Here is a 13,867-nt window from a genome sequence, read left to right as displayed (position 1 = left end):
AATCTTCCCAACCCAGGGACTGAACCCAGGTCTCCCACACTGCAGAACTGGCTTAGCCACCAGATCACCCAAGAAATGCTGAACATCTATCTGTGCAAAGAGACTTTATTTGAAAAAAGATTCCTCAAGAAACTTGCACTCTAGGAGGAAGATTGAATTAACACACATAAAACACCACCATACATATATAAAAATACTAAAATAAGTATAGAAATTAAGAGTCACAGGTATTCAAGGGTAGAAGCTCTGGATAGTTCAGTAATGTTCTAGAGAAGACAGGAAGATTTAGGCAGTCTAGAAGTTCAAAAAGATGAGTAGAATAAGAAGAAACCATTCATACTCCAGCCTCATCAGGCTTGTCCAACACTTCATACAATACAAAATTATTCAAATAGATGAAAATAGAGAAAACGTCACCCAGGCAAATGACAGAAATTTGAAACGAGGAGAACCAACCAATTAGCCCATACAATGCTTATTATGGAGAAGTTAAAAATTTTAAAGTAGGAGTAATATCAAATTGTGTAAATTATATGGAAAACATTTCTAAAAATTACATGGATTTCTGACATGACTTTTCCCTTGTATCTATTCATACTAGTGTTTACAGCTTATGAGAAATATGAGTGTCTCAGAACCATTAAAACTTTTTGCTCATCTGCAAAAAGTGGGCACTCAAACTTAATCAAAGGTGCTAATTATAACACAAATTAGAAATCTACTAGTCCTTGCCCATAAGGTTGTGTTTCTGTTTTCCTTCATATTATCTATAAAGTGCTTCATGGATTCCGATAATTTTAGTTTACAGCCAGTTTGTAACTCAATTTTAAATATTTATATTCCTGGAGCATTCAAATATTTGCATAAATGTCATGAAACAACCATAATTTATCCTGTAAAAATACAGTTTATCAGATTATTACTATTAGCTTTATTCTGTCAGCTTTCTTCATAATTCAAAAGGCACTAAGCTGGCCCATTCATTCTGTGAACATTTTAATATAAGCCCTGCCAGGTACCTTCCAGATCCCAGAGTTCTCATTCTCAAGCATTTCAAAACTCAACATAAAGTAGAGGTGACAATTAAACCAGCAGCTGTGATGCAGTGGAATAACTATTACAGTAAAAGGGTATTACAGCAGAAGAGAAAGTAGGAGCAGCAGGACTTGATGCCTGGGTTTAGTTTTGAGGGATGAGGATCTAGTACAGGAAGAAAGATGCATATCGATTCATGCCAATCTCTATGTCAGCTTCTAGAAATAAAAATAATACACACTGACCCTAATTTCAAGACACTAGTAATCTTCTCAAGAATTCATAGAGAAAAGGCTTAAAATTTGGCCTTAAAAATGAGTTTACACTCAACTTTTTAAAAAATGGGTTCACTGTGCACAAAAAGGCAAATATTACATGATCCTATTTACAGGAGACTCAAAAATAGGCAAAACTAATCTACAGTGACAGACGTCAAAACACTGGTTACCTCTGAGGGGTAGTATCAACTGGGAGAGGGCAGGAAGGAGCCTAGTGGGGTGTGGGAAATGTTCTTTTTCTAGATTTTACATGGTGGTTACTTGGGTACACATCTAAAATTTCATCAAGCTGTACAGTGAGACTTGTGCACTTAACTATATGTAAGTGATAAGAAAGCATTCCATCATCTAGGAAGCAGCATTTTCAAAGACAAAGAGTATTCAGGCAAGGACCAAATCACAGAAACTACGAGTGCTTGCCATGCTAGACTGACTTTAAACCACAGGGTACAGGTACCTTCCACTGAAAGGCATTTGAGAATTTCAGAAAGACTATACTGGTGGAAAAATAAATAATGGATTGGAAGGGTATGAGATTAATAGTCCAGGAGACAGATGAAGGTCTTTTCTAAGGCAACAACATTAAAGGTGGAAAAGGAACAGAAGATAATAAGAAGGCAGCACAAAGGGACACTGTGACTGATTAAATGTGAAGAGAGGAAAGAAATGAAGAGTCTCAATTGATGACTACATTTCTGGCCGGGGTCCATGGGTAAATAGCAGAGATATGCATTATAAAAGCAGATTTGTAGAAAAAGAAGTTGCATTTAGTTTTACACTCTACTGAAATAAGAAATATGCTCCAATCAAAATGGAACATTTTTCTATAAGATGTTATTCTCTGCCAAGTGTTCATTCAGATGATGTCTTATTTCTTTGTAATTTAAATATATTCGCTTGGTAATCACCTGTCAACTTCTATTGAATCTCTAAGATGGTACCAGTGATATGATAATATAAAATGGTTCCACCATTAGGTAACTGCTCCTTACTACACCTCTAAGCCTATAAAGAATAGGCAATTTGTCCTTCCATAATCAGCTTTAAAGAGGTCGAGTCAACATCTGACAAAATGAATAACTTCTGATCTATAAAATTCCACAAAGTGAAAGACTTCATTTACAGATGCTTACAGAAACTAAAGAATCTCTAAACCAGATTTATTAATCAAACAACTGTTCTAAACTCATCAGTTTCCCGCCACAGCTGCTCACCAAGAGATTCCAAAACCAACTTTAAAACAGAGCCAAAAATGACATAATAACATACCTAATACAACTAACCATTTTTTAAAAGTAAAAGATGCATTTAAATATATATATACTACAGATATGAAAACATGAGTTTTAGGCCTCTGGGCGCGCACACACACATATCCAAACCAAGCTTCCTCTAAAAATTCAATCTAGTTTTTGGAAAAGATTGCTTTGATACGCAATTCACTCATTGAACAAATATGTATTGAGGACTTCCCTGGTAGTACAGTGGGTAAGAATCTGCCTGCCAATGCCAGGCACACAGGTTCAATCCCCTCTCCGGGAAGATTCCACATGCCGCAGAGCAACTAAGCCCATGTGCCACAGCTACTGAGCCCAAGTGCTACAACTACTGAAGCCTGTGCACCTATAGCCTGTGCTCCCCAAGAGAAGCCACCGCAATGAGAAGCCTGTGCACCACAATGAAGAGTAGCTCCTGCTCATCACAACTAGAGAAAGCCCAGCACAGCATCGAAGACCCAGTGCAATCAAAAATATATAAGTAATTCTTAAAAACAAAAAAACAACAAATCTATATTGAGTAGCTAATATATGATAAGCCCCGTGTAAGTGCTAGGGATACAGCAGTGAGTAAAACACACATGTCCCACCCTCGTAGAGTTTTATACCTTAGCAGTAGTGGTATGTTGTCGTTGTTTAGTCGCTAAGTCCTGTCTGATTCTGCAATTGCTTGGACTGTGGTCTGTCAGGCTCCCCTGTCCATGGGATCTCCCAGGCAAGAATACTAGAGTGGGCTGCCATTTCCTTCTTGAGGGGAATCTTCCTGACCCAGGGATTGAACTCATATCTCTTATGTCTCCTGTATTAGCAGGTGGGCTCTTTACCACTGAACCATGTATGATCATGAAACCTGCATTCTAGGGCAACATCTTCCTTCCACCCTAGTCTCTCTCTAACTGATCACTGCAATGAATCTTCCCTGAGCCTTAATTAAGACCCTCATGACTGGAGATTAAGTGTTAGGATTATTCAATAGAAACTTCAAGATAATTAGTTGATTAAAACATAGAAGGCCTTTCGGATACTAAAGACTAGAGAAATAACAATACTTTTAAGGAAAGCACCAGCTTAGGGCCTTCCCTGGCAGTCCAGTGGTTAAGATTCCAAGCCTTGACTGCAGGGGGGCATGGGTTCAATCCCTGGTTGAGGAACTAAGATGCCACATTCTGTGTGGCGTGGCCTCACCAAAATGGAAGGGTAAATCAAGAAAGAGGAAAGGAGGTATACATACAACAGGATCCTACACAGGACAGCAAAGGAAATCTCCAGGACAGCAGCTAGGCTTTAAGCACAAGGGCAAAAGGTACAGATTAGAGCAGGCCAGAAGGCTCCAGGAAATATTTTTTTCTAATATGGTGAACTGAGTGAACATCTGAGGTCTATTAACATATGGAATAGACTTAACATTTGGTGGCAACTTTGGGGGTTGAATTACAGTAAATAGAAACCTACACAAATAAAAGCAATTAATAAGGAAATATTTAAGAAGAAATAAAGTGTACAGGAAAGAGAAAGTAATCCTATTAATAGTATATTAAATGGCTTAGCTGAGAAGAGCACTTACAAAGGCCTAATATATAAACAGTTAACAATTACCTCTAAACAAAATTAAAATATACACATACTAAGAAGAGAAGATGGGAGGACAGGAGCACATATGTGTGTGTTGGGGACTGGTAGCAGTGTTAAAAAAAATCCAAGTCCTCATCATATTATTTCAAGACATAAGGACCAAATTAATAAATTTAAAGTGTTCAAAGTATTGGCTGATGGCTAGAGGAAAACTGGCTAGATGAAAACTGGGAGAGAGAATAACAGTACTATTGTTTCCATAACAAGCCCTGTAAAATCATTTGATTTTAAATTATGTGTGTTTATTATTGTGATAAAGATTAAAACTAAAAGACTAAGAGAAAGAAAGACATTAGCCATGAAGTGGAAGAAAAATAATCTTAGAGTTTTTTTAAAAAGCTAATTTAGTTTAAAATCATTTGGATTATTTACAACCATTGAGAACGCTCTATATGTTGATGTGAATTTTATTCTCGGTTTCCAAAGTAACTCTGTACAACACCTGAAGCACGTAAGTTTACAACTCTAACCTCATATCCAGCAACAGAATGATACTTGTCACTATGGATGAAAAGTACATGAATATCAATGTATAAAAATAAATTGAAAATAAATAAATCTCTTCCCAAAAAATCACTTCATGAACAAAATTACTAAATACTATATATTACGAAAAGACATTCTTAAGTGTTCATAAACACAATACCGCCTGCCATTCTAGTCTCCCAATGAATACTCAGGAATATACACTATTAGATTAAATACCTGAACTAAACACACAAAATTACGTATTAATTTTAAGGATCCCATATTTTTAACTACGATTCAAAATCTTTAGCAATTTTTTTCAAAGTTGATGAAAGGAAAAGAAATTCTGGGATGGAAATATTGCTCAGTATACTCATCCCTGTCAGCACGTCACTCTTTACCCTCCACAAACATTATGTGGTTCTCCAAATCTCTCCAGCATTTATACATTCACCCAATCATGCAACATTTGCCGAGCACAAAATACACCAGGTACTGAACTTATCTTGGTACTGGGAATGCAGCATCATGACTGACAATAAATATAACAATCACAAGTTGTGAACTATGCAGAACAGTGCAACACGGACAGAAGACCACTTCATGTAAGATGATACGAGAAGGCCGATCTGAGGCAATCAGAGCTGGGACTTCAGGTATGAAAAATGAGCCAGACATGGGAAAATTTGTAAATAGTTTTTCCAGGCTGAGAGGAAAACAGGTTCACAGGAAAGGGATGACAGGATCCCATCTGAATTTTATGATTACAATGGTTGCTATGTAAAACTAGGAAACCATGTGAAACTAGCAAGAGATGATAGCAGTTGAGCAGTGGCAATGAAGATGAGCAGAAGTTAACAGACGAATAGATAACAAACTGGGCAACAGACTCAAACTGAGAATAAGAGGATAGGTCAGATGGTGAAAGAGAGGAAGTGAGGATGTGTCTATCGATTTTTTGGCTTTAGGAACTGTATTGGAATAATGGTGCCATTTACTGTCACATGGAAGACTAGGAGAGGCCTAGCTTAATACAAGAGTCCTTCTCACAATGCAATCTCTCTAGACTCTTTTACAAGTTGTTAGGAAAAGGCAAGACATCAAAGCAGACCTCAAAAGCTTTTTCTGCAAGGGGTCAGATGTTAACATAGAAATGAAACAGAAGGAGAACTTCCTCTGTAACACCTCACAGTTTTGCTCCTAATGCAGTCCAGCATCAAGGACTCCAACCACCATCAATTTTCCCGAACCTTGTTCACAAGATAGTGATAAATATGGGGTTTCTCTAAAATAAAGAGAGCCTTATATTAATATTAAATTCCTAATAAAAATGGGTGACAAGGGAAGGCTTTCATTTTTGAATAGATGGATCTTCTAACAGAAGGCCTCTGACTATAACAGTAAATATCATAAAGCTGGTTTAGATAGGTTTTGGGGTCAGTAATCAACTATCTAACTCCGACCTCCAAGAGCTCTTTCTTAGTAGAAGAAATGAAAGAGGCTGAGTGGGTGGCCCAACTTAAACACAAATATCATGAAGCCCAAAAGGCAAAAACAGAAGCATAAACAAGCCCTGAAAAGAGAAGTCATGCTTTCTGGAAATGGTATGGAAAGAACTGTCATCAACAAAGATCTACTGTATAGCACAGAGAATTCTACTCAATTTCCTGTAATAACCTAAATGGGATAGGAATCTAAAAAATAATAGATACATGTATACATGAATACCGAATCACTTTGCTGTTCACTGGAAACTAACACATTACAAATCAACCATACTCCAATGCAATTTTTTTTAATATAAGATATAATTTTAAAAAAAGAACTGTCAGTCCCATCTTAGCCTTCTCAGTACCACTATCAAACCACGAACTTTTAATTCATAAATAAAAATCTCTCCACCTCTGCAGCTGGTTAACAACGGAATTTAAAGTCTCAGCATTAAACTCTAGTGCTCCACAAACAGATTTTCTACAGCCACAGCAACTAAAATAATGACGTTCCTAACTCTTCCAGTGACCTATCATAAAATCAAGGGCCAAAAACCTTCCTTGTCTCCTGAGAAAACACCTGGCTATAGGCTGGTCACAATATTCCCAACTCTAAGGAACTTACACATCTTTCTGGAAGGCAACCCTGAATGTTGTCACTGTGAAGTCTCACTAACCGAGCACAAAGGCAAACAATGAACAAGAAAAAACAAACAACAGCTGTCCAGTTTGGTAAATGGGGAGGCCGTTAACAGTCAAGTGATGTCACCTCATTCTGCTCATCCTCCCAAATCCAGGGTTCACTGGTGTATTTATCTTCTCTTTGTCACTGACACTCCATATGGAGTGTCAAACTGGAGATTATAAAGAACAGTATCTTTGTAACTACTTAGGTGACTACATATAAGCAAACTAATCCAGTGGCTAAGACTCCATGCTCCCAATGCAGGGGTGTGACCCCATGGTCTGTAGCCCACCAGGCTCCTCTGCCCATGGGGATTCTCCAGGCAAGAATATGGGAACAGGCTGCCACGCCCTCCTCCAGGGGATCTTCCCAACCCAGGGATTGAACTCAGGTCTCCAACCTTGCAGGTGGATTCTTTAGCATCTGAATACCAGGGAAGCCCCCCTATGCAGGCAGGTAGGTTCAGTCCCTGGTCAGGAATCTAGAACCCACATATTGATCTGGAGTGCACAGACTGCAATTAAGACCTGGTACAGCCAAATAAATAAATTTTTTAAAAAAACTGCTCTGTTTTTCTCCTTTACATGTAATAACAGTTGACGAGGCATACATGCAAAAGGCTAGACCTACCATTCCACACTAATGCTAGAGAGTTCACTGGTAAATTTAGCAAATTTCGATGAAGGCAAATTGGTGTCTTAATAAAAGAGAACAGTGCATCCCAGAAAGTAGCAACTGCAAAATTCAATTTCCATTTACACAATGATATGTTACACTAAACCAGCTAACATCACATCAGGGTTAGTATAATACTAATGAAAATTTAATATTAATACTATAAAACATGGAGGATAAAATCTTGGTTGAAGAGTCAATGTCTTAGAGCACATTAGGGTTGGTGGGTAAGAAAAACGAGAAGTTCTGCAGTCTTCAACTACTGCTGCTGCTGCTAAGTCACTTCAGATGTGTCTGACTCCGTGTGACCCCATAGACGGCAGCCCACCAGGCTCCCCCGTCCCTGGGATTCTCCAGGCAAGAACACTGGAGTGGGTTGCCATTTCCTTCTCCAATGTGTGAAAGTGAAAAGTGAAAGTGAAGTCGCTCAGTCATGTCTGACTCGTAGTGACCCCATGGACTGCAGCCCACCAGGATCCTCTGTCCATGGGATTTTCTAGGCAAGAGTACTGGAGTGGCTTGCCATTACCTTCTCAACTACTACATGCTTAATTATTCCACTAGCAAACACAATGACCTTTAAGTGCTAAATTCTTTAACTAACAATTGTTGAGCACATACTATGAAATGAGTATGGTGGCAGGGCACTTCCAGGTCACCAAATACTCCCGCACACTTTGCACTCCCACAGCACTGCTTTCCATAGTACTGTGGCACTTAATATATTGTGTGTTAATTATAAACTTAATACATAAAACATTTAGAAGATATTATGCCCACTATCAAATAAACACAAAAAAAAGAACCTCAAAATAGAATTCCTAGTATTTTATTCCCACCTCCCATGAATAGTCCCACATACACTTTGAAGTGTATACTGTATATTTCAGTGGAGAGCATTGACCCAGGTTATAAGAGAGGGGGTCTCAGTCATCTCTGCTCCTTCAATGCCTAAGTAGCCAATGCTCAGTAAAAACTTGCTGAATGCATGAGCAAAGAGACACTTCAAAATGTGAATCCACAACAAAATTTTCTGACATCACCTAGCTGCTTAGTCTAATAGAACTGCCAAATTCTACTCAAAGAAAAGGACTGGAAGAAATTTACCCACTGTATTGTATTACCACAATTTAAAAGCTAAGGACAATTTTAATTTAGCCAATTACTTAAAAAAAAAAAAAAGCCTTATAATTCTGTTTCCAGAATGATGCAAAGAAAGGAGGAGCATGAAAAAAGAATTCAAAAACTGGAGAAGATATTCTGAGTTCTGAAATGCTCTAAACTGCAACTCCTTCCTTTTTTTTCTTTTTAATGCTATGCTCCAAGCATTTAGAATACATTTTCAGGAATACACGACAAACTTAAGATGCAATAAAGAACTGAAGTAAAGAGATGCAGAACTTATCTGCTAAAATTCTCACTATCCATAAAGTACAATAAGTATATTATACTTTAGATAATATATGCAATTTAACTAGAGTCAAGCCTTCAAGAGAAAGCTTGGGTTCTATTTAAGAAAAATAGATACAAGCCAAAAATAAAGGCTACCACTAATACATCTCCTTTGAAAAAAAAAAGGTTAAGGTATACTTTAAGGAAACTATTAATTTTTATTAAGCTGATATACAGTGTAGCTAAAATAGTACCCAAAAGCAATCTTCTAATTTAGAGAGCTTCTGAAATGTAAACAAGAAGTCACTAGACTGCCCTTTCACTCAGGTCCAGTAGCTGTTATCTGTCATTAACATAAGACTGCATTTCCAAGGCCCCATTCTGCAAGATAAACAGCCCATAACTCCATATTTGAAGGTGGCAATACGTACTTGACTTTTTTTTAATGCCACCTAATTATGGTTAGGCATTATTTAGGGCTCACTGCTGCTGCTGCTAAGTCACTTCAGTCGTGTCCGACTCTGTGTGACCCCACAGACAGCAGCCCACCAGGCTCCCCCGTCCCTGGGATTCTCCAGGCAAGAATACTGGAGTGGGTTGCCAGTAAAGCCAAGCAAGTAGGTATTTCAGTAGTTTGTCAAGATAGCTTTTTACTTGTACAATGATTCATATAACACACATTGTGTATTTGTCCTATCACCCTCCCCATTCGCCTTATACAATATAAGCAAGCAGCTAAGACTAACGGATATAAGTTTTAGTACCTATTTAGATTATTTACATGCCTCAAAAAAGTTCTCAAACTATTTTCTACCTCTATTAAAAGTTTTATAAATTCCTTCTACAAGCTTACTAAAAAAATTCTGTATCAAAGTCTGACATTTAACAAACAGTATCACATTCAAAAGAACTACCCACTTTATTCACTTTTATTTATTTAAAAAGCTCATCTCTTCTCAATGTTATGTGGCAGCCTAGATGGGAGGGGAGTTTGGGGGAGAATGGATATAGGCATATGGATGGCTGAGTCTTTTCCTGTTCACCTGAAGCTATCACAACATTGTTAATTGGCTATACCACAATACAAAATAAAAAGTTGTTACATTTAGAAATGCTGTTTTATCAACAGCTTGCTTCTCTTTCTTGCCTTAATTTTCCTCTGCAGCAAAAATGATAAAACATAAATTCATTCAAACAAGTTAAATAAGATTTTAACAAATACTTTACTACCTCTTCAAAGATACATTTTAAAATTCGACAGTTCCTAACAAATTGAACAAAGACCTTCAGTCAAATCAGTTTAAAATACACCAATTGTTAATTTCCTTTATATTTACAAAGGTAGAATCTTATTTTATATGCGGCTAGAGTTGGATAAAAGTCTAATTTCAGAATTCCTTAATGTCAGCTAAACCACCCTCAAACTTAAACACCTCTAAACCTTGAAGATGTAAATCAGTTTGACTGAAGTCCTCTTTCATGCCATGTAAGCCATTGCCTAATTGAGGCCAGACCTGTCAGGCTCAATAGCATCCCGGAAATGACTAGCCTACTAGAGCTGGAAACACATCAAGAATTCGGAATATTTCTCATATTGAAGCAAGGAAAAAAGTTCAAGCAAGATTGCCCATAAGAACAATCAGTATACTGTTCCACAGGGTGAAAAAAGACCTAAAAGGCGTATTTTTGTTATTCTGGTCATTTCACAAGAATATATCAAAATTCTGTGTGTAATTTCAGGTGATGGCCCAATGAACTTACCCTTTCCTTCCAACATATGAACAAGAGTTCGCTACTAAATTCTCATATTGAATGCCTGTCTTGTAATCCAGTTTTTTCTTCAGCTACTAATACCACCTGGAGCATGGCTGGTTTCTTGACTTAGAAACCTGTTAACAATAATGCCTAACACCTAAGCTGCTTAATGGTTTTCTTTTTTTTACTTTTTACCAAGAAATACAGGCGCAAGGGTGCGCGCGCGCGCACACACACACACACACACTCTCTCTCAAATCCCAATCATGAAAAATTAAGTCACATTCCGGCCATAAACTGAGCAACAGACACTTCCAGTTAGCGTGTGCTTTAGTGATCATGGATAGTGGTATCAGATTAAGTGGTAGGGGGTTGGGGCTGTTAACAACATACTGTGCATCAGAGCCAATAAGCAGCAGGCTAGAACTGGCAGCAAGAAGGCCGGTCTCTAAAGGGAGCTATAACACAATATCAGAATGCTGGATTTCCGAATGCCATTCTATGGGGAGGGAGGGGAGGCGAACTGGGGATCAAGTGCAATGAAAGGTTCTGACCAATGTCTGAGACGATGAAACCGAAGACAAGGTCTTGTGGCAACACCAGCTGTCCAGGCTCATCTCACCTCAAACACAATTCAATTTCAGATCGTTCTCATCAAAGTCAGCCGCTCAAAGGGTGAGGGGGTGGCAGGGAGTGGATGGTGACAGCCCCAAGAGACTGGCAAAAAGCCCTTGGAAACGGCAGAGACGGCATACAACTGGAAGCGGCTGCTGCTAGCGAACAGAGAGCATTGCAGCCGCCTTTCCCCTGCCTTCCAGCCAGGGCTGTTAGGTACGAGGTTAGGATGCCGCTGGAGGGTTTATGAACGAGTGATAGGAGAAAATGGCAGTAAAGGATAAGGGGGGCTGGAAAGGGCTGGTGCCACCCAACGAAAAAGGGGAGGAGGACTTCCCTGGACACATCCAGGAGAACAACGCCACCAGACAGCACGGTCAGCGCACTGCCAGCGCCTGACACCCCTCTCTCTGGGAAAGCTTCGCCCCGGTCCACACGATCCCAATCCCCAAACACTGCTCCCATCCGACCCTGCTTCCCCGCAAAAATCCCCTTCGTGGCCTCCTTTCCCTTCCGCCTCAGGCGCCCCACGCCCTCAAGCTCCCCTCCCCTTCCCGGTCACCCACCCTCCGGGCGGCCCGTCGCCGGCCTCCCCGGCAGCTCGCCCAGACCCCTCCCCCCTCACCTCTCCTCAGCGCCTCCTCGTAGCTGAGGAATCCGATCCGTGACTCCTTGGCGCCCATGCTCCCTTCATCCCCTCGGCCGGGGGTCGGAGCCCGCTCTCGCCCCCACCCCCCTCCCGCCTTCTCCTCGGCGTCCCTGGCTGACGGTGTCGGCGTCCCCCGGTCCCCACCTCCCCCAACACTAACAAGTGCGGCTTCTGCCCCGGCGGCTCCTCCCGGCCGCCGCCACCGCCTCCATGCCGAATCACGTGACCCGCTCCCGCCCCGCCCCCTTCCCCTCCCTCTTACTCCGCCCTTCTCCTCTCTCCTCCCCTCCCTTCCCTTCCCTCCTCACGCCCTCTTCCCGCCCCCTCCCTCCCGCCTGCCCCGCCGAGGGTCACCTGACCCGAGGCCGGGGATTGTTCCGGGTAATGGCCGCCAGGGGCCACCCACTCCGCCGCGCGCAGGGGCGTAGGGGCGGGGCCAGACCCCGCGCGTAACGCCTCATCGTCACCTCCCGGCCAATCCGAAGCCGCGAGGCCCGGGGGCCTCCGCCCGCCTGAGGGGTGGTGACTTCCGGGGCGCTTGAGGCCGTTCTCCCGCCCACAAGTTCTGGCACTGGCTGGGCGGGGTCGTGACCCTTGACGGTTGATCTGACTGTGGCCGAGCCGTCTTGGAAGAAAAATGGAATCTTAGGGAGCTGGGGTCTGAGGGGTGGGGTTCGTGAGAGAAAGGAACGGGCAGTAGAGGCATTCCAGACGTTAAGGACATTTTTGATTAGGAAGGAAGTTGTGAAAGGAAAGGAGACTCAAGGGTTTCACTAGAGAATTCTCTATCCTAGTGGAGTGATTTTTAAGGAAAGTGAATCATGTGACAAAATTTAGAACATCTTCCTTTTCGCTTTATCCCATCCCCCGACCCTTTGACGCTGGATTTTCTTTCACTTACGCAGAGCCAGTATGCCCCTGGGCGCATCTCTTGCTCTGCGCCTGCCTCTGGTACAGCCTTTGGAAGCCGTTGTGCAAAAGCTTAGCTTATCTGCGAGAGTTGCTTCCCACCAGAAATGTGAGCGTTACAAGACTGACGGAGACTTCCTTGCGCTTTTATTATTTTTAAATTGTGTTAACATATAAATTTGCCAAGCTAATCATTTTTAAATAAGAGCAGAATCACACAGCATTTCCCTTTTTGTGATTGGTGTATTTCATTTAGCATAGGGTCCTCAAGATCTGTCCACGTTGCAGCGCAGTGGCAGAGTTTCCCAGGTTTACCATGTGATCCAGCACTTCCAGTTGTGACTATATACCCAAAAGAATTGAAAACCCGGACAGGAACAGATACTTACATCTCCGTGTTTATAGAACATTATTCAAAATAACCAAAAGGCAGAAGCAATGCAAGTGTCTCATCAACTGGACAGATGAATAAGTAAATATAGTATATGCCTACAATGGAATAAATTCAGTTCCTTGCTTTTTTAAATTCAGTTTGTCGATACGGAAACACATTTGTTGGAAAAATAATCATTTGAATTAGATTAGATTTAAGGTGATACTTACGTAATTCAGGAACAGCAAAAGGATTTTAGTTCCTAAAGTCAACAGATTATAATATGCCCTGCTAGACAGAGAAGGTAGTAACTCTCTACTCATCTTTCCTGGCAGACCAGATCAGCAGCCTGGCATTAGTCACAGCGCTGCCCTTTCCAGTTCACTGTGAGGTAGTTAATTTTAAGGCCTCAGATTAGTTTCACTACTAAAAGGCCATGAATAAGGGGGTTGGGAATGTACTTCAAAGCCTTTAATTTCCAGGTGATTAGTTCGGCTCAAACGCAGGTTTTCAGACAAAACAACTCAGTCATCTTCAGCCTGCAGTAGATTATCATTATTAATGGGAAGTGACTCTTAAGAAAGGGCTCAGCTGTGGGAGAAAAGACCCTCAAGAGTTTAATTACAACATACCT

At 40.8% G+C, this 13,867-nt stretch overlaps 1 protein-coding gene across 2 annotated transcripts in view; it reads right to left on the bottom strand.

Moving 5' to 3' along the window:
* The window catches only part of USP32 (ubiquitin specific peptidase 32), a 204,690-nt gene extending 192,563 nt beyond the window's left edge, over positions 1-12,127 (bottom strand). Inside the window, exon 1 of one of the 2 annotated variants that reach the window (XM_088828648.1) lies at positions 11,928-12,127. In XM_088828648.1, coding sequence (XP_088684774.1) covers positions 11,928-11,985 — 58 coding nt within the window. In that variant the 5' untranslated portion in view covers positions 11,986-12,127. The remainder of the gene's footprint in view (positions 1-11,927) is intronic. The other variant, XM_055400253.2, reaches the window with a different exon arrangement.
* Between the last annotated feature and the right edge of the window lie 1,740 nt (positions 12,128-13,867).

Source organism: Moschus berezovskii, chromosome 20 (assembly GCF_049115385.1).
Source record: "Moschus berezovskii isolate FMDL1 chromosome 20, NW_MosBer_1.0, whole genome shotgun sequence".
Taxonomy (NCBI): domain Eukaryota; kingdom Metazoa; phylum Chordata; class Mammalia; order Artiodactyla; family Moschidae; genus Moschus; species Moschus berezovskii.
Note: the sequence above shows the minus strand (reverse complement) of the source record. Positions and strands in the feature narration are given on the sequence as shown.